The sequence below is a fragment of the Pteronotus mesoamericanus genome, unplaced genomic scaffold, assembly GCF_021234165.1.
Source record: "Pteronotus mesoamericanus isolate MK-2021 breed Mesoamerican mustached bat unplaced genomic scaffold, CSHL_Meso_final scaffold_128, whole genome shotgun sequence".
Classification (NCBI taxonomy): domain Eukaryota; kingdom Metazoa; phylum Chordata; class Mammalia; order Chiroptera; family Mormoopidae; genus Pteronotus; species Pteronotus mesoamericanus.
Genome location: NW_026555305.1, coordinates 3,337,670 through 3,358,478, shown reverse-complemented (window position 1 = coordinate 3,358,478; position 20,809 = coordinate 3,337,670). Strand labels below are relative to the sequence as shown.

General features: G+C 58.8%; 2 protein-coding genes across 2 annotated transcripts; both read right to left on the bottom strand.

Moving 5' to 3' along the window:
• Positions 1-962: 962 nt before the first annotated feature.
• Positions 963-15,240, bottom strand: LOC129082478 (leukocyte immunoglobulin-like receptor subfamily A member 6). The gene is given in 15 exon segments (XM_054588173.1): positions 963-1,099; positions 2,870-2,920; positions 3,209-3,529; positions 3,674-3,958; positions 4,156-4,266; positions 4,269-4,469; positions 8,936-9,076; positions 9,904-10,035; positions 12,461-12,779; positions 13,060-13,337; positions 13,554-13,859; positions 14,010-14,294; positions 14,466-14,501; positions 14,698-14,871; positions 15,174-15,240. Coding segments are annotated over 15 exon segments (2,844 nt in total).
• Positions 15,241-17,265: 2,025 nt separating this feature from the next.
• Positions 17,266-19,408, bottom strand: LOC129082477 (leukocyte immunoglobulin-like receptor subfamily A member 6). Its single transcript, XM_054588172.1, has 6 exons — positions 19,342-19,408; positions 18,865-19,038; positions 18,633-18,668; positions 18,177-18,461; positions 17,721-18,026; positions 17,266-17,504 (listed from the first exon to the last, which is right to left on the bottom strand). The coding sequence occupies exons 1-6, from the start codon at positions 19,406-19,408 to the stop codon at positions 17,266-17,268; spliced, it is 1,107 nt and encodes a 368-aa protein (XP_054444147.1).
• Between the last annotated feature and the right edge of the window lie 1,401 nt (positions 19,409-20,809).

The following is a 20,809-nucleotide window of genomic DNA, read 5'->3' as shown; positions in this document are numbered from 1 at the left end:
TTGGCCTAATGGCACATGAGCCGCGACTGAGAGGAGACAGGAACGTGGCAGCTCGTCCTGTGTCCTGGTCTCAGCCCCTCTCAGGAGTGAGGGTGGGAACCCCACCAGGGGCTGAGCCCTGAGCACAGGGCACGGAGCGCATCTCGGACCTGGTGGGGGTCCTGCGTCCCATGAAAGTGCACGGGGACGCGGGGCAACTTCTAAGGTGAAAAGGATCCACAGGGAACCATGGGGATGGGTTTGCGTTACTGTTTAATGGCATAAGTTCTTGGAACATAGAATGGAGCCTTTAGTAATACAGGATTCACTGGACTGTAAATACTCGATGTCTCAGTCACCAGTTTGATCTGGTGCAAGAAGATGTTTGCGTGACCCCGCCCCCAAACACCATGCGGCCCTGTCTCCTGTCTCTCCTCCCGTCAGCCCCTGACAGGCCATACTGACGTCTGTCTCTGGGCGTGTCCTTCTTGACATCTCATAGAAACACAGCCACAGAAACCTTGATCTTTTCCGTCGGGCTCTGTGTTTCTCTGCCGGAATGTTGACGTTCACCCGGCAGGTAGCAGGTGTCAGCACTTCGTTCTTTGTGGCTCAAGTGCTCCAAGGCGTGAGGACAACACATGTTGTTTATATGATTGGGATCCAGCATGAAGGGCAGTATGGATGTGGATCGAAACCAGCCTCGTCTGGCGACCCTCATATCGCGGGGTGAGGACCGAAGGACCGTCCAGAGGAGTCGATGATGTTGAGAAGGGACGGCTCCGCAGTGAGGTGCAGGAGGCGTCTCCGCAGGAACACGGCTCCTGTGTCCGGCCCCCAACCTTGTCGGACACCTCCGCTCCCTCTGCACGTTCTCAGCAGGCAGTTCCCCACCTGTGGCCTAGACCTTCCTTCACCACCTCCTGGGTCCTCAGATGGGCTCCTTGGCTCCCGCCCTCAACGCTGTCCTGTCCCCTCTGTGGTCACATCCTGGCGGCAGCGTGGGCCGTCCCCTCGGTGTCTCGAGCCTGAAGCAGCAGCCCCCCGAGGACCAGCAGCAGCAGGCCAGCCACGCCCATGCGGACGAGATTCCCCGCTGTGTAGTCTTGGGTCTGGGAGTCTGTGGACGTGGAGACAGGGGTCGCCGTGGTCAGGGAGCCCCCAGTCTCGAGGACTCTGCTGCCTCCCCTGGGCCCATCCTCCCCTTCACGTCCGTGTCCCTGGGGTGTCCGAGTCCAGCGCCGGCTCTGAGTCACCGTGACAAGAGCGAGCTGTGCCCAAGGGCTCAGGGTCCGTGATTAGATGATCTCAGTTCAGAAACAGTTGAAAGCTGTGTGTTCTGTGTTCAGTAAGAGACTCAGATCCCAGAAGCCTCTGGCCCTGCCACTGAGAGACCCCATGTTTTCACGACCTGGGGACCCCGGTCCATGCAGGAGAGGGTGGGTCAGCGGCTCCTGAGTGTCAGGTGCACAAGGGGTGAAGTCTGGGGTGCGTCTCCCCTCCCCCACGCCTCCCGGGCCCCTCCTCTCTGGGGACTGCTGTTTCATCTCCACCTGGAGATTCCCACCTAGTTGTTGTTTTATTCATTCATTTTTATATAACAAATCCTACCTTGGCAGATGTCCTCACCGAATGAGAACTAAGGGCATGTGGATGACTCTTTGTAGATACATAAGTTCAATATCAATATTAAATACAGGGCGGGACACCACTAGGTTGACAGTTGTGCATTCAGGAAACACAGTTATTTATTGTGTTATTAAATTAATTGTATTATTTCGTGTACAACTTTAAACTTACTTTTGTCCCACCATGGGTGTGTACACTTTATAGAGTATATTATAAAATAGTATATAAAATGACTCTGAATAGATAGTTACAGATATCTGCCTGTACAGAACTGGCTAAGTTATATATCATCATCTGTATCTACATATATTTGGGCTGTTCCTATATATATATATATATATTGTGTGTGTGTGTGTGCGTGTGTGTGTGTGTGTGTGTGTAAAGGGCGACAGAGAGAGAGAGACTTGACATGAACCAGTGAGGAGGGGGCCGGTCCCCGGAAGGGTCTCGTCTGCTGTTCAGCAGGGAAAGGGGTCTCATCTGTGGGGTGTAGGGCGGGGGCAGAAGAGAAGGGGGACCGGGGCTTGGGGGCTTGGTAAATGGGGTCGCAGGCCAGGTCCGGCACCCAGGGGGGCAGGCACCGTCTTTGTCTCCGTTTGCACAAAGCCTGCAGCGTCTGGCAGGATTTCGTGGATGGACAGCTAATCATGTGATATTTTGCCCGGAAACACAACCTCCACGCACTGCTTATCAACGGTGCTGCCCAAGGAAGCACGCGTTTGTGGTTTTCAAACTTTAAGGAAGAGAGAAATTGCGCCAAAGGGTCGGATTCTGTGAGCACCCGAAGCAGGAGATTGTGTCGTTCTGTTTCCCCATAGAAAACAACATGTGCAAAAACTATTGACGTGCCCTAATCCCAAAGGTCCCTGCAAAAGTTCCATCGGCTCCCACAATTCAGAGAGTGCACGTGGACACTACGTGTGGTTCATTTGCATCAGTGTCCAAACCGATGTACCCAGGAAGCCTTTGTGATGTGTTTCATGTGGTTATAAATCAGAGAGAAAAGATAACTTTTAGAAGATGTGTATCTGTCAGTGAAAAAAAACAAAACAAAACATTCCGAATGAAACCCTAATGAAATAGAAAAAGATATTGAAAGATAGAGGTCGATAGTGCATGGGATATAAAACGTTGATCTTTTAAAGGTTTTGCGTTGAAATAATTTGGGGTATTAATGAAACTCTCTTTCAGAAGTAAAGCTGTGGAATATTTCACTCCTTCATTTCCTCATGTGAAACTTCAGTAAATTTCTAAAACTTACCTGCTTTCCCGGGGGTAGGGTCCAGGGGGCCGGGACCGCGGGGCTCAGGCTCTGAGATGAAGAGGCAGCAGGTGAGCGGGGGAGGGGTCTGTCCTCTGCTCAGTCTAACCGCGTTTCTCCTCTTCTCCCCACCTCTGCCGCTGCCCTCCCTGCTCTCCATCTCGGCCCAGGTTCTGAGAAAGGGGTTCAGGGGTGGGGGATCCTTTCTCTCTCTACTCCTCGTGGGCAGGAGTCCCCTCGGTGGAACTTCCCACACTCGCATAGTTTTCTGCCTAAACTTTCGAAGCGACAGGTCTCTGAGCTGCGAGAGCACATAAACGACAGGGTCAGGGGTCTCACCTGAGACTGGGAGCTCCAGGGGGTCACTGGGCAGTGACCACACTTGGGGGCTGTACCTGTAACAGCCATAGCACCTGAACGTCCTCCTGGGGCTCGGGGTCATGGGCCCCGCGGGGAACAGGGCCTGGACCTGCCCGCTGGGGTGAGGCTGTGAGTCCAGGGTCCAGGGGGGCCTGCTTCCTGCCTCCTCAGTCAGAATGAACCTGTGAAAACCTAGTCCGGAGCCGCACTGGAGGGTCACGTTCCCTAAGGAGGTCACGTTCCCTCCGGAGGTCACGACAGGGCTGGGCAGGGCTGAGAGGCTGGGTTTGCTGTAGAATCCTAGGAGAGAAGGAGGCAGCGTGGTAAATGGGGCTCACACCTCCCTCCTGTCCCCCAGGGCTGGGCTGTGTGTAGAGACACCCTGAGAACATCCCCCTCCCTGAGGGCAGGGCCTGAGGCTGGGACCCCGGAGTGTCCTCTCACCTGTCACCACCAGCTCCAGGGGGTCACTGCGCTCTGACCAGCCCCTGGGGCTCCGATGGTAGCAGCGATATAACCCTGTAGTGTTCTCTGTCATCTGTGTGAAGGAGAACTTGGCCTTGTCCCTGGGACCCAGTGGCTTCTGTGTGGCCCAAGGCGATGAGGTTCCCTCTTTATCCAGTCGGAACTCCTGGGCCTGCCGGGACCCCTGACACCAGATGGTCACCGGGCTCCCCCAGGGGATCACAGGGCCTGGCTCTGCCCAGACGGTGGGTTTGGGGAGGGTCCCTGGAAGGAATCACAGGCTGGGTCAGGAAACATTCTCACCTGCAGTCCCCAGATCTCAGCCACAAGACTTTCCCGTCGTATGTCCCCTGCCTAAGTATATTAAGGCAGAACGTCTGTTTTTCATCCCCAGCTTCCTGAGAGGGTGACCCCTGTCCTTTGTGCAGAGAAAGCCCTGGGACCCCTGGGGACAGACTCACCTGCCTGCACCGGGGTCCTCAGGCCCACGCTCAGCCCTGCAAGAGAGTCCCCGTGAGGGATGTGCCCTGAGTCCTGAGCAGAGCCCCCCTCCCTGGGAGCGTCCTGAGCCCTGGGTCCTGACAGAGCAGGGCTCCCCCTCCCCCCCGACACTCACCGAGGCAGAGCAGGGCCGTGAGCGTGGGGGGCATGGTCTCCTCTCTGAAGCCCGCTGTGCAGGAGGAAGAGACCAGGGCGTCCTGCGGGTGGACAGACACGTAGGGTGTGGTCCCTGGGAGGCTGGCTGTCCTGTCATGGTGTCGCACGTCAGCAGCCCCTCAGGAAGGGGAACAGTGTGTGCCCGGGAGTCCGGCTCTCGTTCCTGTGACGGGCCAGGAAAGAGAGCCCAGGCTTCCTGAGACGGTCCTTGACGGCGAGGTGACCCAGGGCACGTCCTCCCAGGTCGCAGCCCCCCGGACAGTGTCCCTTCACCCTCAGTCCATCCATCGGCACCTCCCCGTGGGTCCTCCCCATGGACAGGGGTCACCCAGGCCCTGGACACGCTCAGGAAGACGGGGTCCCTGTGCCTGCAGAGCTCAGAGCGGCAGAGACACGGTCTCCTTCTCACTGTGCCGTCCAGGCGCCTGCCGCTGTGACCATGAGCACAAAGGACACATCCAGGGGAGTGGGGGAAGGAAACACGCCCCTTCCCCTGGCCCCAGAGTGTGGCTTTTTTCTCTCCCAGCCACCAAACGGACTTCTCCTTTTTCCTTAGCAACAGTGCCCACCCCACGTTTCTGGGAACAAGCCTCTGAGGGGTCCCTGCCCCCTCAGTGCCCCTTGTTCCCTGATCCAAGGCTCCACTTGCTGCGGTCCTGCCTTCATGCTGGAAGGGACATTGATTTCAGTTAGAATTGATTGCTTTTTACATACAACAGATATTTATTTAAATACCCATCACCCAGTGCCCAAGTGATCTGTGTGGTGACGTTCTTTAACCGAGCGTCACGTTCTCAAATGGGATCATGTTTTCTTTCCTTGTCTTTCTAAACGATTTTAGTTTTTATTTTTCAAAGGTATGTTTTACGGATTCTGCCATTACAGGGGTCCCCTTTTGTCCCTTTGATTCCCCTCTGCCCTGCACCCCCTGCCGTAGCGCATGTCCTTGGGTCGTACATGGAGGTTCTCTATTTCTCCATTTCCGATACTATTCGTCACCTCCCTCTGTCTATTTTGTACCTGCCGATGGTGCCATTCCCTGAACTGTCCCCCCCTCTCTCCCGCCCCCTCACTGATAACCCCCATGGGATCTCCATCTCTGGGACTCTCTTCCTGCTCTACTTGTTTACTAAGTTAGTTTTTGTTTTCGTTTGCTTTAGGTTCAGTTGTTGATAGTTGTGAGTTTGTTGTCATTTTACTGTTCAGATTTTGTGATCGTGTTCTGTTTCGTAAATAAGCAGATTTAACATTTCGTGTAATAAGGGCTAGGTGATGAGGAACTCCTTTAGCTTTCCCTCGTCTGGGAAGCGCTCTGTCTGCCCTTCCATCCTAAATGATAGCTTTGCTGGGTAGAGGACTCTAGCTTGAAGGTCCTTGCTTTCCATCACTTTGTATACTTCTGGCCAGTCCCTTCTTGCCAGCAAAGTTTCTTTGGAGAAATCAGCCGACAGTCTAATGGGAACTCCTTTGTAGGTAACTCTCTGAACTCTGTCTTTCTCTTGCTGCTTTTAAGAGTCTCTCTTTATCTTTAACCTTTGGCATTTTAATGGTGATGTGTCTTGGTGTGGACCTCCTTGTGTCCAACTAGTTTGGGACTCTCTGTGCCCCCTGGACTTGTATGCATTTCCTTTGCCAGATTAGGAAATTTTTCTTGCCATCTTCTTTCAAGTAAGTTAGCAATGTCTTGCTCTTCCTGTTTTCCATCTGGCATCCGTAGGATTCGGATGCCGGCCCTTCTGGAGAGGTCCCAGAGTCTTCTGAAACTCTCCTCACTTTTTCTGAATTCTTGTTTCTTCATTTTGTTCTGGTGGAATGTTTCTCTCTTCCTTATGTTTTAAATCATTGATCTGAATCCCAGCTTCCTTCCCTTCACTGTTGGTTTCCTGTGGGTTTTTCTTTATTGCCCTTAGTAGTGCCTCCATTTCTTCCCTTACGCTTCTGCCGTATTCAGCGAGATCTCTGAGCCTCCTGACCACTGGGGTTTTGAACTGTGTGTGTGATGGGCTGGTTCTCTCCGCATTGCTTAGTTCTTTTCTGGGTTCTGTTTTGTACCTTCCCTTGGGCCGTGTTTCTTGGTCTCCTGATTTGGGCAGCCTCTCTGTGCCTGTGTCCTCGGTAGAGCCGCCTCGGTTCCATTTCAGCCCCCTCCCCCCGCCCCCCGCCCCCTGTTAGGCCGTATGGGGCGGAGCCGTGGGTCTTCTGCAGGGTGGGGCCCCAGGGGCGGGGTGTGCGGGGGAGGCGTCTGAGAGGGAAGGGTGCCGCTGCTGGCTGACTTCTGGGGCTTGCCTGGCCCCTGCCTGGTTTCCGGCTGCTCTGTCCACTTCCCGCCTGTGACTGGCACACTTCCATGTGCCGTCCTGGTGGCGGTTCCGCTGTGGGTGGGGCTGTGCACGCTCTGGGCTCTGCTGAGAAAACCGCAGTTTCTTCCACCGCCCCAGCCCCCACTGGGCTCACAGGCAGAAGTTAGGAGGCTTCCTTTTCCCTGGGGCTGGATCCTGGGCTGTGAGGTCTGGCCTGGGGCTGGGCTGGCTGCTCACAAGGGGTCTCTCTGATTTGCCTCCACCACGCGTGCATGTGGGGCTCCTTGGTCCAGGTCCACTGGCTGCCCCCCTGGCTCCGTCTCTGCCCCTCCTATCCGTCCGGATAAATACAGCTCCATGAAATCCTTGGTTGTCAGACCTGATACCATTCTGGGTTTCTTCGGGGTGATTTTCTGGCACTTGCGGGTGTTTTTCATTTTTAAGTTAGTTGTGTTCCTTCTTACGGTTGTGCAGTGGGGAGGGGGTATCTCCCTAGGCCTCCATGTTGACTGAAACCTATTATTGCCTTTGTATTTCTGTGAAAAATGCATTTGACAATTTTGGTAGGGATTGTGTTGAGTTTGTAGATTGGGCAGGACAAGCATTCTAATGAATTCTTCCAAACTGGGCGCAGGGGATATGTTGCCATTTGTTTGTGTCTTTTGAATTTCTTTTACCAAAGTCTCAGAGGTTTCAATGTCCCGAACTTTCACCCCTTGGTTCATAGTCTGTTGGTTCAGATCCTATTGTAAATGGGATCATTTTCTTTATTTCTCTTTCTGATGTGTTACGGTTTGTGGGCAGAAATGCAGCCGGGTTCTGTACGGTCATTTTGTATGCTGCAATTTTACTGAATTTGTTCATTAGTCCTAACCATGTTTTGGTGGAGTATTTTCTAGAGGTTTTTTATTTAAGATTGTAGTATCTGCAGACAGTTTTGTTTCTCTCTTCCCAGTTTGGATGCCCTGTCTTTCTTTTTCTTGCCTGACTGCTCTGCCTCGGACGGTTAGCACGTGTTGCATCGCAGGGGTGAGAGTGGACCTCCCTGCCTGGGGCTGATCTCCGACGCCAGACCTCCCGCTTTCCACTGTTGAGTATGATGGTAACTCTGGGCTTGCCACCGGCGACCCTTACTTGGTCGAGGCGTGTTCATTCCATCCCCAGTTTGTGGACAGTGTGTATTACGAAAGAATGCTGTGTTTCTCCAATGCCGAGTCTGCATCTATTCACACAACCATATGTTTTATATCATTTACATTATTTTGTGGAACAAGTGTTTATTGATTTGCACCTGTGGAAATCATTTTGCCAGTTTTCACGACCCTCGGTGAAACATCATTTTTTCACGGTGTATAAGACTTTTAATGTGCTCTTGAATTTGTCATGCTACTATTCATTGAGGCATTTTGCATCTGTATTCAACCATATTGGCCTCTTGTGTTTTTCTCTTGGTCCAGTCTTTGGTTGATGCCCCTGATATCATTGTTCATTGCATTCACTTAATTGTTCAGCCCCGGAAGTGATGAGCTTTATTTTCTGGTCTCTCTGTTGGATGTGCTCTTTGGTCCCAGTCATGTTTTCCCGACTTTATCGAACTATCTCCCAGTTTTTGTCTTACTTCATGGAGTTTCTTTCAAATTATCTATTGGCTAAATTGCAGTTCTCCATGTCTCTGGTTCAGTATTGGGTCATTATTATGATCTTTGGTGATGACATAGTGTTTGATCCTTCGTGTTCTCTGGAGTTGTGTGTTTTCTTTTTGTATTTGATGGAGCAGTCCCCTCGTTCAAGCTTGACCTGCTGCCCTTCCAACGAGAGATTCTTCCTGTTGATCCTGCTCCTATTCTGGGGCTCATGGACTTTGTCCTGATGCATGGCCTTAGTACGTCTGGCTCCCTCTGGTGGCAGGGTCCTCAAGCTGTCTGTCTTGTCCACACCTTTCAATGCATCTGTCTAGTTGTTGGTAAACTCTGTGGGTTTTTTTATGTTAAAAACAACTAGTTCATGGCTTTTCCAGACACGGGTCCGAGCCACCCATGCCGGACGGCCATCTCCAAGGCTCCGAGGACCGCAGTCCAGCCTCAGGCCTCCTCCTTGCTCCCTGGCGGAGGTGAGACTCATCTGAGGGGCCCTCAGGGGACGGCTGGAAGGGGGCGGGGACAAGAAGCCGGTTGCGGGTGCTCTGGGCGGGGCGAGGTCCGGGCAGGCTACACGGGGCTACGGCCGGGCTGCGGGCAGCGAGTCGCTGGGTGAGATGTTCCGCCTCGGGCTCCGGAGCAGTTACGGTGGCAGCCGCGGTGGCGGCGCGCGAGCTTGGACAGGTGGTCGCTGCGGGCGGAGCGCTTGGAGCAGAGGGGGCAGGGGAAGCGCTTCAGCCCCGAGTGCAGCCGGTGGTGGCGGGCAGCTGGTCGCCGGGGCGAACAATCTGTGGCAGCCGGGCGTGTCGCAGGCACAGGGCGCTCACCTGTGTGCGTTCGCAGGGCGACAGGAGGGGCACGGACTAGTGGTGGCTTTAGCACAGCCGCCGAAGGGGCAGAGGTGGCTCTTGGGGACGGCGGCGCAGGCCTAGGACCGGGACCAGGTGCGTGAGGACAGGGACCGTGGGGATGGCGACAGGGAGGCCGTCACAGCGCCTTCCCAGGACTCCGCGGACCCCACCCAGGCCGGTCAGGACCCTGGCGACCAGCGGGTGGGGCGCGGCCGTGGCTTCGGGCCCCGGAGAGACGCGCTGCGCACACACAGGCCGGCGGCGAAGCCGCTGCTCTGGGCCGGTCCGTCCACCGCGCCCCGTGCGCCCCCGGAGCCGGCCCTGAGCACCTCGGGGCGAAGGAGCCCAGTCAGCTCAGCGCCGCCGGCAGGTCCGACAGGGTGCGCGGCCGGGACTGAGTGCGGCTGGTGGGCGTGGGGAGAATGACGGGGGCTCCGGGGGAGGGGGGTGGGCGGCTGTCCCGCCCTCGAGAAGCATTGACACCCAGGAATCAGGCAAGTGCCCCAAGTGAGGGCTTTTTTGGGGGGAAACCTCCAAAACCCAGCAGAGGCGGGAAGGGAGGCGACCGCAGTTTAACTGTGGAAGAGCCTCCGCAGCCGCAGCCCCGCCCCCTCCCCGCGCGAGGGCCACGCCCACAGCCCCCACGGCCTCTGCACACACTTTCCCACGCTTCCCACGGTTTCTTCCAGGGCTTCTGGGCATCATCAGACTCTTTCCCAGCGTCTGCCTTCCTGGAGGGTGGGTTTGTTGTCTCCTCTGCTCACCTCCTGGCCGCGTCGCGGGTCTTCTCTGGCTGTGCCAAGCCTCAAACAGCAGCCCCCCGAGGACCAGGAGGATCAGGCCAGACACACCCAACCGGACGGCGTTCCCCACTGTGTAGTCGTGGGCGGTTGAGTCTGGAGGTGGAGGACAGAGAGGGCACAGAGGTCAGGGTAATGCACGGTCGCCCCAGGTTCCCTGGATGTCTGTCCACGTCACCCGAGTTCAATAGAGTAGACCTGACCGTCTGCCCTTCACCCCGTGACTGAGAATTACGCCTCCCTCTCTGCTCTTGGAGTCTGACTGATTCTGTGATGGTCCCAGGTGTCAGCTGCCCCTGAGAATCAGTCACACGCAGGCTGCGGGAGAGGAGACGTGGCAATGCCACGTCGTGTCTTCCCCGACCTGCAGGGAGTCCCTGTAACCTGTGATGCCCGTCGCTTCCCTTGAGATGAGCATCGTTGGATCTTGGCTGTATCTACAAGGATACAAAGGTGACCTTTGGGCCTAGTTTTTCTTGAGATGAAGGAGCAGGAAGGAGAGAAGGGTGGGGTCTACCTCTCAGGGACCCCCCCTGAGGCAGCTCTTTGTGTCTCTGAGTTAGGATCATATATTTTCACATCACGTTTTTTCCTTCTATATATCGATATCTTCTATAGAATACAAAGGGTGGAAGGTAGACAATACACTCTGCTGTCATTCTGGGGTGAAGGATCACCGCAATGAACAGACCTAATTGTTTCTCGAGTGTGTAGCCTAGATAGTGAGATTGTTAAGAAACAAGCAGCCAGTATAAATAAGAGAATCAACTGTTGAAGTAAACACATGGACAAAAATACCGCTATGTATTGATGTAAGATAGGCTGTGCTCAGTTGAGACAGGAAATCCCGGGAAACCCCTGGGCACCCTGAGGGGGGAGGGGCGCTGACAGGAGCTCTGATGGGGGCGGCTCTGCAGGTCGCCCTGCCCCGGCCGCCCCCGGGGCTCATGGGAGCTGAGCGGGAATCCCGCCGCCTCTCCACACCCTCGTCACGAGAGTGGCTCCCCGAGGACACGGAACCAGCTCTGGGTGGACTCCTGTTCCTTCTCCCACAGGGACTCACCGGCCCCAGAGTTCTCAGCTGATCGCACTTGTTCAAGTCCTGGATCGGATTCTGGTTTGTTAGAGGAGAGAACCATGTCCTACCCACGGATAGGATTTTGTCGCCAGGATTCACCTTCAGGAGGCTGAGGCAGCTCCAGTTCCGCTTAGACTCCCAGTGGCCCCCGCTCCCCTGGACCCGGAAATGAGGGCTCCCCTGAGTGTATGTCCCACGTGGGCCTGATTCCGCAGGGCCCAGGAGGACGCAGGGCCCTGATGGAGCACCACGGACAGAGGCGCCTGCTCCCTCTCCCACCTGCGCGGCCCAGCCTCCCCCGTCCAGCACGTGCTCTGCGCTGACCACACAGGCCCCGAGACCGGGACCGCACTGCTCCTTGAGACGCGAGGCCCCTCCCTGAAGTCTCCACCTTTTCCCTAGCACCTGAGGAAACAAATCGTTTGAACGATTTGCTATGTTGGAGCATAACCTGAGAAACAGGCAGCAGCCAGATGGAGTCTGTGTCCCGTTAAGGTTCAGGGGAGTCTGGTGCCCAACAGACATGAAGTTCGTCCATGTGGGGAGGGTCTGCAGACCCCAAGTGCTGCATGAGACAGGGACCAGGGGAGGATGTGGGGCTGTGCCTGCCTCTCCTTGTCCCCTACAGTCCCATGTGTTTCCTCCAATATTGGCCCTTCACACTCTTCAGTCTCCTCCTGCACAGGTCAGAGGTTGTGGTCCGGCATGGAGACTGGGAGGTACACCCTGCCTTCTCCATCTCGTGTGGGATGCAATCCCTGTGCTGATGGCCTCCCTGCTTCCCCTTTCTTCCCACCCCAGCCCAGAGCTGTCCTGGGACAGGTCTGCTCCCTGAGTGGACATGGAATAGAAGTCCCTCACCTGACCCAAGAGCCCCAGGGGGTCCCAGAAGGGTGGAGGCTGCCTTCTGCCTCCTTCAGCCTGGCTGCCTGTCCCCTGGGAGGGACCGCAGCACCTCTCCCTGCCATGACCGCCCCACCTGTCACCTGTCAGCCTCAAGGGCCTGGGGGCCCAATGATCTCCCCAGCTTCTCTGCCCGGCCCGAGCGACCCTAGGAGACTAGTGAGCCAGGGCGGGTGATCGTGTTTTTTCCTGGGAGCAAGGCCTCTGCTAGTCACCACGCTGGTCCTGGTCTCTGCGTGAGCCCTGGGCGCTGCAGACGGAGGGGGTGGGGATGGGCGCCTCTGGCCCTTCCTGCCTGGGCTCTGCCCGAGGCCTCCCCTGCCTCCCTGGGCACCTGGCTGCTGTCTGGGCCTCAGGGATGAGGATGAGGCTGAGGCAGGAGAGGGGTGGCTCTGGCTTTTCCATCCCTCGGGGAGGTGAGAGTCCCACAGGCTGACCCTCCCTCTCTCACCCGCTCACTCCTGATCCAAACCAAAGTCCCCCGGGGGCACAGGGTCCTGACCTGACCATGGGGTCATGGGTGGGGTAGAGGCTCCTCACCTGGGACCAGGATCTCCAGGGGGTCACTGGGCTTTGAGAGCAGGAAGGGGGAGGCGCTGTGGGAGCTGTAGCACCTGTAGGTCCCACTGTGGGCCGAGGTCACAGGACTGATGTTGAAGGTGGCCTCCGAGGGGGCAGCCATGTCCTGCAGACGAAGCTGCAGGGGAGGGTCCAGGGAGCCCTCCCTGTGCAGGTGGAAGGTGTCAGCCCTGGTCTCAGATCGACACAGCAGGGTCACGTTGGCTCCCCAGGGCCCCGGGGGCGGCGGCCGGGCCGACAGGGAGGGTTTGCTGTCCGCTCCTGGGGAGGGAGGGCGGTGCTGTGCAGAGGGTCACTGCCTCGAATGCCGTGCGCCCTGAGGTGAGTGACAACGTCCTTCCCCATGGACGCTGTCGGCGACCCCTGTCAGCTCCTCTCAGTCCCTCTGGGTGGCATCTGATATAGCCATGCCCCTCCCTCCCCTTTCTCCCTCCCTAGACCTCAGCCCCCAATCGCCTCTGCTCCAGGACCCTCTCCTGGGCCCCAACCCTCCACGGTGACCCCGGTCTGACCCTGAGCAGACAGTCAAGACAGGGGACAGGGCAGGGCTCCTCACCCGCGATCAGCACGTCCAGGGGGGCGCTGGGGGTCGACCACGCATAGGAGGGGCTGTGTCCGCTGTAGCACCTGTACCGGCCCCCGTGGGTGCGGGTCACAGGGCCCAGGGGGAAGTCGGGGCTGCGCTGCCCATCGAGACGCTGAGGGGGTGTGGGCCCCTCGTCCTTGGTCAGAGCGAATCTGTCAAAGCCGGGCTCCGAGCGACACTGGAGGGTCAGGCTGTCCCCAGGCAGCAGCAGGGAGCCTGGCTGGGCCCGGAGGGAGGGCGACCTGTACACGCCTGGGGAGAAGGGCCATTGGCAGCCAGGGGACACCCATCCCCCCCTCCACTGGGGCTGCAGGGAGAGTCCTCACGTGTCCCTCTAGACCTGCCTGTGTTTCTGTCCCCAATAAACCCACGTCACTGACCCTCACGATCCCTAGGGATTTACTAGAACAAGATTTAGACGAGATATTTGGGGCCCAGGAAAGAACGGAGCCAAGGGGGCCACCTCACCTGTGACCTCGATGCGCAGAGGGTCACTCGGATGTGACCACACATTGGGGTAGGAGCTGCGAGAAACGTAGCATCTGTAGGTTCCCCCGTGGGAGGCGCTCACAGGGCCCACAGGGAAGACGGCCTGCCACCCCCTGGGTAAGTAACTCCATTGCGATGCCATGTGTCGGGGCGGCTCAGCCCCTCCCTCCTTCAGCAGGTGGAAAGGGCCAGATGTGGACTGTGAGCTACACACGAGGGACACGTTCCCCCCTGAGGCCACCACCGGGCTTGGCTGGGCTTCGAGGGACGGTGAGCTGAACTCTCCTGAAGGAGGAGGATGTGAGTTAGAGGGGCCATCATCCCACCCTCCCCAGCTGCAGGCTGGGAGGGGTGCGGCCCCCTAAGGCCCCACTCTGTTCCCTTCAGCCTCTGAGGGGGAGCCCGCAGTGGGGAGGGGACTGGGGTCCTCCTTACCCGTCACCACCAGGACGAGCGGCTCACTGCGCTCAGACAGGGTGCGCCCAGCCCTGTAGACACACTCGTATGGCCCTGCATCGTGTGAGCTCGTGGATGGAATGCGGAACTCGGTCTTGTTGTTGGAGGCCTGTGGGATCCTCGTACGCCAGGGCTCAGAGCCCCTCTCTTTATACAGATAGTAGGCATCAGCCAGCAGAGACCCCTGACACCAGAGGGTCACAGGGCTGCCCTTGCTGACCACGGGGCCCGGGTCAGCCCAGAGGGAGGGTCTGGGGAGGGCCTCTGAAAAGGGTTCAGACGTGCGGTGTCAGGAGGTGCCCTTCTCCCCGCACTTCCCCCAGCTGTCACTCCAAGGCCCCTCCCAGACGGGTCACCATCGTTGCAGACCCACTGTGTGTCCCCAGCGGCCCAGGGGTCATTGTGCTGAAGCAGGAGGTCAGGGGGAGGACTCACCTGCCCGGACCTGGTCCCAGGGGCCCCCACACAGCCCTGGAATGGAGTCCCCGTGAGATCGTCCTTCAACCCACACGCAGAGGCTCCAACCGGGTCAGGGCCCCGAGCGCTGGGGTCCGACCTGGGCCTGAGCCAATATCTTTTCCCCATGGAATTTCTGCCTCCACTGCGCCCCCCGAGGCTGGGCCAGGGAGGGGAGGGGACCCATCCTTCCCTTTTCCCCAAATCTCACCGAGAGAGAGCAGAGCAATGAAGGTCAGGGTCATGACGCTGTCTCCCAGGGTTCCCGGCGGAGCAGGTGACCTCCGATGTCCAGGTGCCCAGCCGCACAGACAGACGCAGGGTACAACAAGGGTGCGGCTCCTGTGTCGACTCACAGTGTCCTCCTCGGCTGCAGTCTGCTCTCCTGAAGGAGGTGGGGGAGTCATCAGGCTCTGGGACCTTGGGGACGGCGTCAGAGTCTCAGCAGACCCCACACGCTCTGCCTGCGCCTCATGTGCCTCCCACATCCAGAGGGCGACGCCTGCCCCGGACCGAGAGGGAGAGGACGCCGGGCAGGACTCAGGAGCACCCAGTCTCTGTTCCAGCTCTGACTCTGCCGTTTCTGGAACCCGCGTCACCATGGGCAATTCACTTCCTTTTCCTGAGACGATGCAAATGCAAAGGTCCTTCCGGCCTCTCTCCATCCGGCAACCAACTGATGATTACCGAGCAAGTGCTCTGTCCAGACGGGCAGAGGATTGGGGAAGCTGACCGAATCCTCCCCTGGGCACATGCCGTGCTGACCGGTGACCTCAGACAACACAATTCTTTAGGCACCGGAGGCTGTGTGTGTTGTTACGGTAACTCTCAGAGAAGGTAACTCTCAGAGAAGGAGAAAAACGGAGCCCAGAGAGACTCCATAGCAGGTGGATGTCCCGGAGAGAGGCGGCCTGCAGGGGAGGGAGGGAGCCGGACACCGAGGGGTCAGCACGGGGCTGAGAGGAATGGGCTGGAAGAGTGGGGTGATTCTAAGAGCTGGGAGTCACCAGGGTGTGCTGTGCCCTGGTCCCCCGGGGCCTCCACTCCCTGGGGGGGCTCCTCTGTGAGACCCTAAAGGTAGTGGAAACCTTTGCAGTGAAGGAACGTGTGAGCCGATCGCTGCTTTGAGAAGACGCCGCTCTGTGGGCACAGGCGTAGCAGTGAGGCGTGGACGATAACCTCCGAGAAAACCGCCACGCTCATCGGACACCAAAGTGAGGAGCCGATCAGCAACCTTAGAGGTTTCTGCGCATTTCTCAAGAGATGGAACGGAAATCCCCGAACAGTGAATTATTTCACACGGAGTGAGATGAAGCAGGAGTGTGTCTTGTCATTATGTTGGTCTAGGAGGCGTGCGGGGTCTGCGCTGAGCGGGGCAGCTCAGGTGGCTCCCACGACAAGCCCAGTGTGGTCTGACCCAGGTGTGAGTCTGGCAGGGAGGTGGGCATGGGAAGGGCCTGGTGGGCAGGGAGGCGTTGGCTCCGCTTGGGATGGAGGGTGTAGCTGAGCCCGATCTGCAGCCCCAGGGACCGTCAGGCGGAGCTGCCTGGGTGTTGCTGGAGCAGGTGAGGACCTGGGGGGAGGCTTTGTGCGGGGCGGGTCCGGGAAAGGGAGGTTCAGGTGCGTGAGAGTCCAGCCCCTAAGCTGGGAGGGCGGGTCTGCCGGGGGCCAGAGAGGAGGCTGTCGGGGTCCCGCCAACAGGATGTCCTGGGCCTTGACGTGCACGAGTCTGAGGAGGGGACTGGTTGGCAGAGAGGGGGCTCCGGGTCAGAGTGGGGGTGTGTTCATCGTGTGGGGACAGGAGAGAGAAGAGCTGAGGCCCCTCCCCTCTCTGCCTGGGTGGCCTGGGGAGCCCATGGGGCCGTCCCAGGACTGACCGCCCCGTGGACGGCCGCCGTCGTGGGGCCAGGGTTACAGCAGTGTCACCTCACCCACAGCCGGATCCACCTGCCCCCCCTGGCCGGGCCTGTGGTTCTGCCTGTCCCTGGCGATTCCTCTCTCTGCCTCCCTTGCATCTGTGGGCAGGAGACCTTCTCTGCAGGTCTCCGTTCCAGGCCCCTGGGGCATGTCTGCCTCCTCAGGGCCCTGCTCTGGGAGGGGATAACTCGCCCTCTGACCCTGCTCAGTCCACCGCCATGTGCTGGGCAAAAGCCCTCGTTGCAGACTATTCGCAGGTTTTAATCCAAGACACGGGGAAGCGTTTATTGACCGTCTGTGTGAGCCAGTCACCCCCCTCTCCCCTTCCCCTCATTGCACACAAGGCTGGAAGCTCAGCCTCACGGTTGTCGGGAGGGTCAGCAGATCCTGGGACACGAAGAGGCTCCATCGGAGTCATTCCTGGGGCCTGACTTAGACGCGGGCATGAGAGACGTGTGGCAGGAAGGGCCACTGGGAAGCCACATCTGTGTCCCCCAAGCCGTGAGGGGGAATCAGAAGCTCTAGGGCGTCCTTGGCCTAATGGCACATGAGCCGCGACTGAGAGGAGACAGGAACGTGGCAGCTCGTCCTGTGTCCTGGTCTCAGCCCCTCTCAGGAGTGAGGGTGGGAACCCCACCAGGGGCTGAGCCCTGAGCACAGGGCACGGAGCGCATCTCGGACCTGGTGGGGGGTCCTCGTCCCATGAAAGTGCACGGGGACGCGGGGCAACTTCTAAGGTGAAAAGGATCCACAGGGAACCATGGGGATGGGTTTGCGTTACTGTTTAATGGCATAAGTTCTTGGAACATAGAATGGAGCCTTTAGTAATACAGGATTCACTGGACTGTAAATACTCGATGTCTCAGTCACCAGTTTGATCTGGTGCAAGGAGATGTTTGCGTGACCCCGCCCCCAAACACCATGCGGCCCTGTCTCCTGTCTCTCCTTGGGAGAGGAGATGCTGAGGGGGTGTGGGCCCCTCGTCCTTGGTCAGAGCGAATCTGTCAAAGCCGGGCTCCGAGCGACACTGGAGGGTCAGGTAGTCCCCAGGCAGCAGCAGGGAGCCTGGCTGGGCCCGGAGGGAGGGCGACCTGTACAGGCCTGGGGAGAAGGGCCATTGGCAGCCAGGGGACACCCATCCCCCCCTCCACTGGGGCTGCAGGGAGAGTCCTCACCTGTCCCTCTAGTCTTGCCTGTGTTTCTGTCCCCAATAAACCCACGTCACTGACCCTCACAATCCCCAGGGATTTACTAGAACAAGTTTAGATGAGATATTTGGGGCACAGGAAAGAACTGGAGCCAAGGGGGCCACCTCACCTGTGACCTCGATGCGCAGAGGGTCACTCGGATGTGACCACACATTGGGGTAGGAGCTGGGAGAAGCGTAGCATCTGTAGGTTCCCCCGTGGGAGGCGCTCACGGGGCCCACAGGGAAGACGGCCTGCCCGCTGCTGTGTGAGTCACTCCATTGCGATGCCATGTGTCGGGCGGGCTCAGCCCCTCCCTCCTTCAGCAGGTGGAAAGGGCCGAATGATGACTGTGAGCTACACACCAGGGACACGTTCCCCCCTGCGGTCACCACCGGGCTTGGCTGGGCTTCGAGGGACGGTGCGCTGAACGCTCCTGAAGGAGGAGGATGTGAGTTAGAGGGGCCATCACCCCACCTTCTCCATCTGCGGGCTGGGAGGGGTGCGGCCCCCTAAAGCCCCACTCTGTTCCCTTCAGCCTCTGTGGGGGAGCCCGCAGTGGGGAGGGGACCGGGGTCCTCCTTACCCGTCACCACCAGGACGAGGGGCTCACTGCGCTCAGACAGGGTGCGCCCAGCGCTGTAGGCACACTCGTATAGCCCTGCATCGTGTGAGGTCGTGGATGGAATGCGGAACTCGGTCTTGTTGCTGGAGGCCTGTGGGATCCTCGTAAGCCGGGGCTCAGAGCGCCTCTCCTTATACAGAGTGTAGGCATCAGCCCGCAGAGACCCCTGACACCAGAGGGTCACAGGGCTGCCCTTGCTGACCATGGGGCCTGGGTCAGCCCAGAGGGAGGGTCTGGGGAGGGCCTCTGAAAAGGGTTCAGACGCGCGGTGTCAGGGGGTGCCCTTCTCCCCGCACTTCCCCCAGCTGTCACTCCAAGGCCCCTCCCAGACGGGTCACCATCGTTGCAGACCCACTGTGTGTCCCCAGCGGCCCAGGGGTCATTGTGCTGAAGCAGGAGGTCAGGGGGAGGACTCACCTGCCCAGACCTGGTCCCAGGGGCCCCCACACAGCCCTGGAAGGGAGTCCCCGTGAGATCATCCTTCATCCCACACGCAGAGGCTCCAACCGGGTCAGGGCCCCCAGCGCTGGGGTCCGACCTGGGCCTGAGCCAATATCTTTTCCCCATGGAATTTCTGCCCCCACTGGGCCCCCCGAGGCTGGGCCAGGGAGGGGAGGGGACCCATCCTTCCCTTTTCCCCAAATCTCACCGAGAGAGAGCAGAGCAATGAAGGTCAGGGTCATGACGCTGTCTCCCAGGGTTCCCGGCGGAGCAGGTGACCTCCGATGTCCAGGTGCCCAGCCGCACAGACAGACGCAGGGTACAACAAGGGTGCGGCTCCTGTGTCGACTCACAGTGTCCTCCACGGCTGCAGTCTGCTCTCCTGAAGGAGGTGGGGGGAGTCATCAGACTCTGGGACCTTGGGGACGGCGTCTGAGTCTCAGCAGACCCCACACGCTCTGCCTGCGCCTCATGTGCCTCCCAAATCCAGAGGGCGACGCCTGCCCCGGACCGAGAGGGAGAGGACCCCGGGCAGGACTCAGGAGCACCCAGTCTCTGTTCCAGCTCTGACTCTGCCGTTTCTGGAACCCGCGTCACCATGGGCAATTCACTTCCTTTTCCTGAGACGATGCAAATGCAAAGGTCTTTCCGGCCTCTCTCCATCCGGCAACCAACCGATGATTACCGAGCAAGTGCTCTGTCCAGACGGGCAGAGGATTGGGGAAGCTGACCGAATCCTCCCCTGGGCACATGCCGTGCTGACCGGTGACCTCAGACAACACAATTCTTTAGGCACCGGAGGCTGTGTGTGTTGTTACGGTAACTCTCAGAGAAGGTAACTCTCAGAGAAGGAGAAAAACGGAGCCCAGAGAGACTCCATAGCAGGTGGATGTCCCGGAGAGAGGCGGCCTGCAGGGGAGGGAGGGAGCCGGACACCGAGGGGTCAGCACGGGGCTGAGAGGAATGGGCTGGAAGAGTGGGGTGATTCTAAGAGCTGGGAGTCACCAGGGTGTGCTGTGCCCTGGTCCCCCGGGGCCTCCGCTCCCTGGGGGGGCTCCTCTGTGAGACCCTAAAGGTAGTGGAAACCTTTGCAGTGAAGGAACGTGTGAGCCGATTGCTGCTTTGAGAAGACGCCGCTCTGTGGGCACAGGCGTAGCAGTGAGGCGTGGACGATAACCTCCGAGAAAACCGCCACGCTAATCGGACACCAAAGTGAGGAGCCGATCAGCAACCTTAGAGGTTTCTGCGAATTTCTCAAGAGATGGAACAGAAATCCCCGAACAGTGAATTATTTCACACGGCGTGAGATGAAGCAGGAGTGTGTCTTGTCATTATGTTGGTCTAGGAGGCGTGCGGGGTCAGCGCTGAGCGGGGCAGCTCAGGTGGCTCCCACGACAAGCCCAGTGTGGTCTGACCCAGGTGTGAGTCTGGCAGGGAGGTGGGCATGGGAAGGGCCTGGTGTGCAGGGAGGAGTTGGCTCCGCTTGGGATGGAGGGTGTAGCTGAGCCCGATCTGCAGCCCCAGGGACCGTCAGGTGGAGCTGCCTGGGTGTTGCTGGAGCAGGTGGGGACCTGGGGGGAGGCTTTGTGCAGGGCGGGTCCGGGACAGGTAAGTTCAGGTGCGTGAGAGTCCAGCCCCTCAGCTGGGAGGGCGGGTCTGCCGGGGGCCAGAGAGGAGGCTGTCTGGTCCCACCAACAGGATGTAGTGGGTCTTGATGTGGGTAAAACTGAGGAGGGGACTGGTTGGCAGAGAGGGGGGCTCCGGGTCAGAGTGGGGGTGTGTTCATCATGTGGGGGCAGGAGAGGGAAGACCTGAGGCCCCCCCGCTCTCTCCCTGGGTCGCCTGGGAGCCAGTGGGACCGTCCCAGGACTGACCGACCCGTGGACGGCCGCAGACGTGGGGCCAGGGTTACAGCAGCGTCACCTCACCCACAGCCGGATCCACCTGCCCCCCTGGCCGGGCCTGTGGTTCTGTCTGTCCCTGGCGCTTCCTCTCTCTGCCTCCCTTGCATCTGTGGGCAGGAGACCTTCTCTGCAGGTCTCCCTTCCGGGCCCCTGGGGCATGTCTGCCTCCTCAGGGCCCTGCTCTGGGAGGGGATAACCCGACCTCTGGCCCAGCTCAGTCCACCCCCATGTGCTGGGCAAAAGCCCTCG

What these genes read in the sequence shown, in the direction of transcription:
- LOC129082477 (XM_054588172.1), bottom strand. Translation starts at nt 19,408, where the DNA reads ATGTGCCCAGGGGAGGATTCGGTCAGCTTCCCCAATCCTCTGCCCGTC. An exon ending in CTGGACAGAGCACTTGCTCG is followed by an intron (nt 19,039 to 19,341) that starts GTAATCATCGGT and finishes CACCTCCTTCAG; the next exon opens with GAGAGCAGACTGCAGCCGTG. An exon ending in TCTGCGCATCGAGGTCACAG is followed by an intron (nt 17,505 to 17,720) that starts GTGAGGTGGCCC and finishes CCTTCTCCCCAG; the next exon opens with GCCTGTACAGGTCGCCCTCC.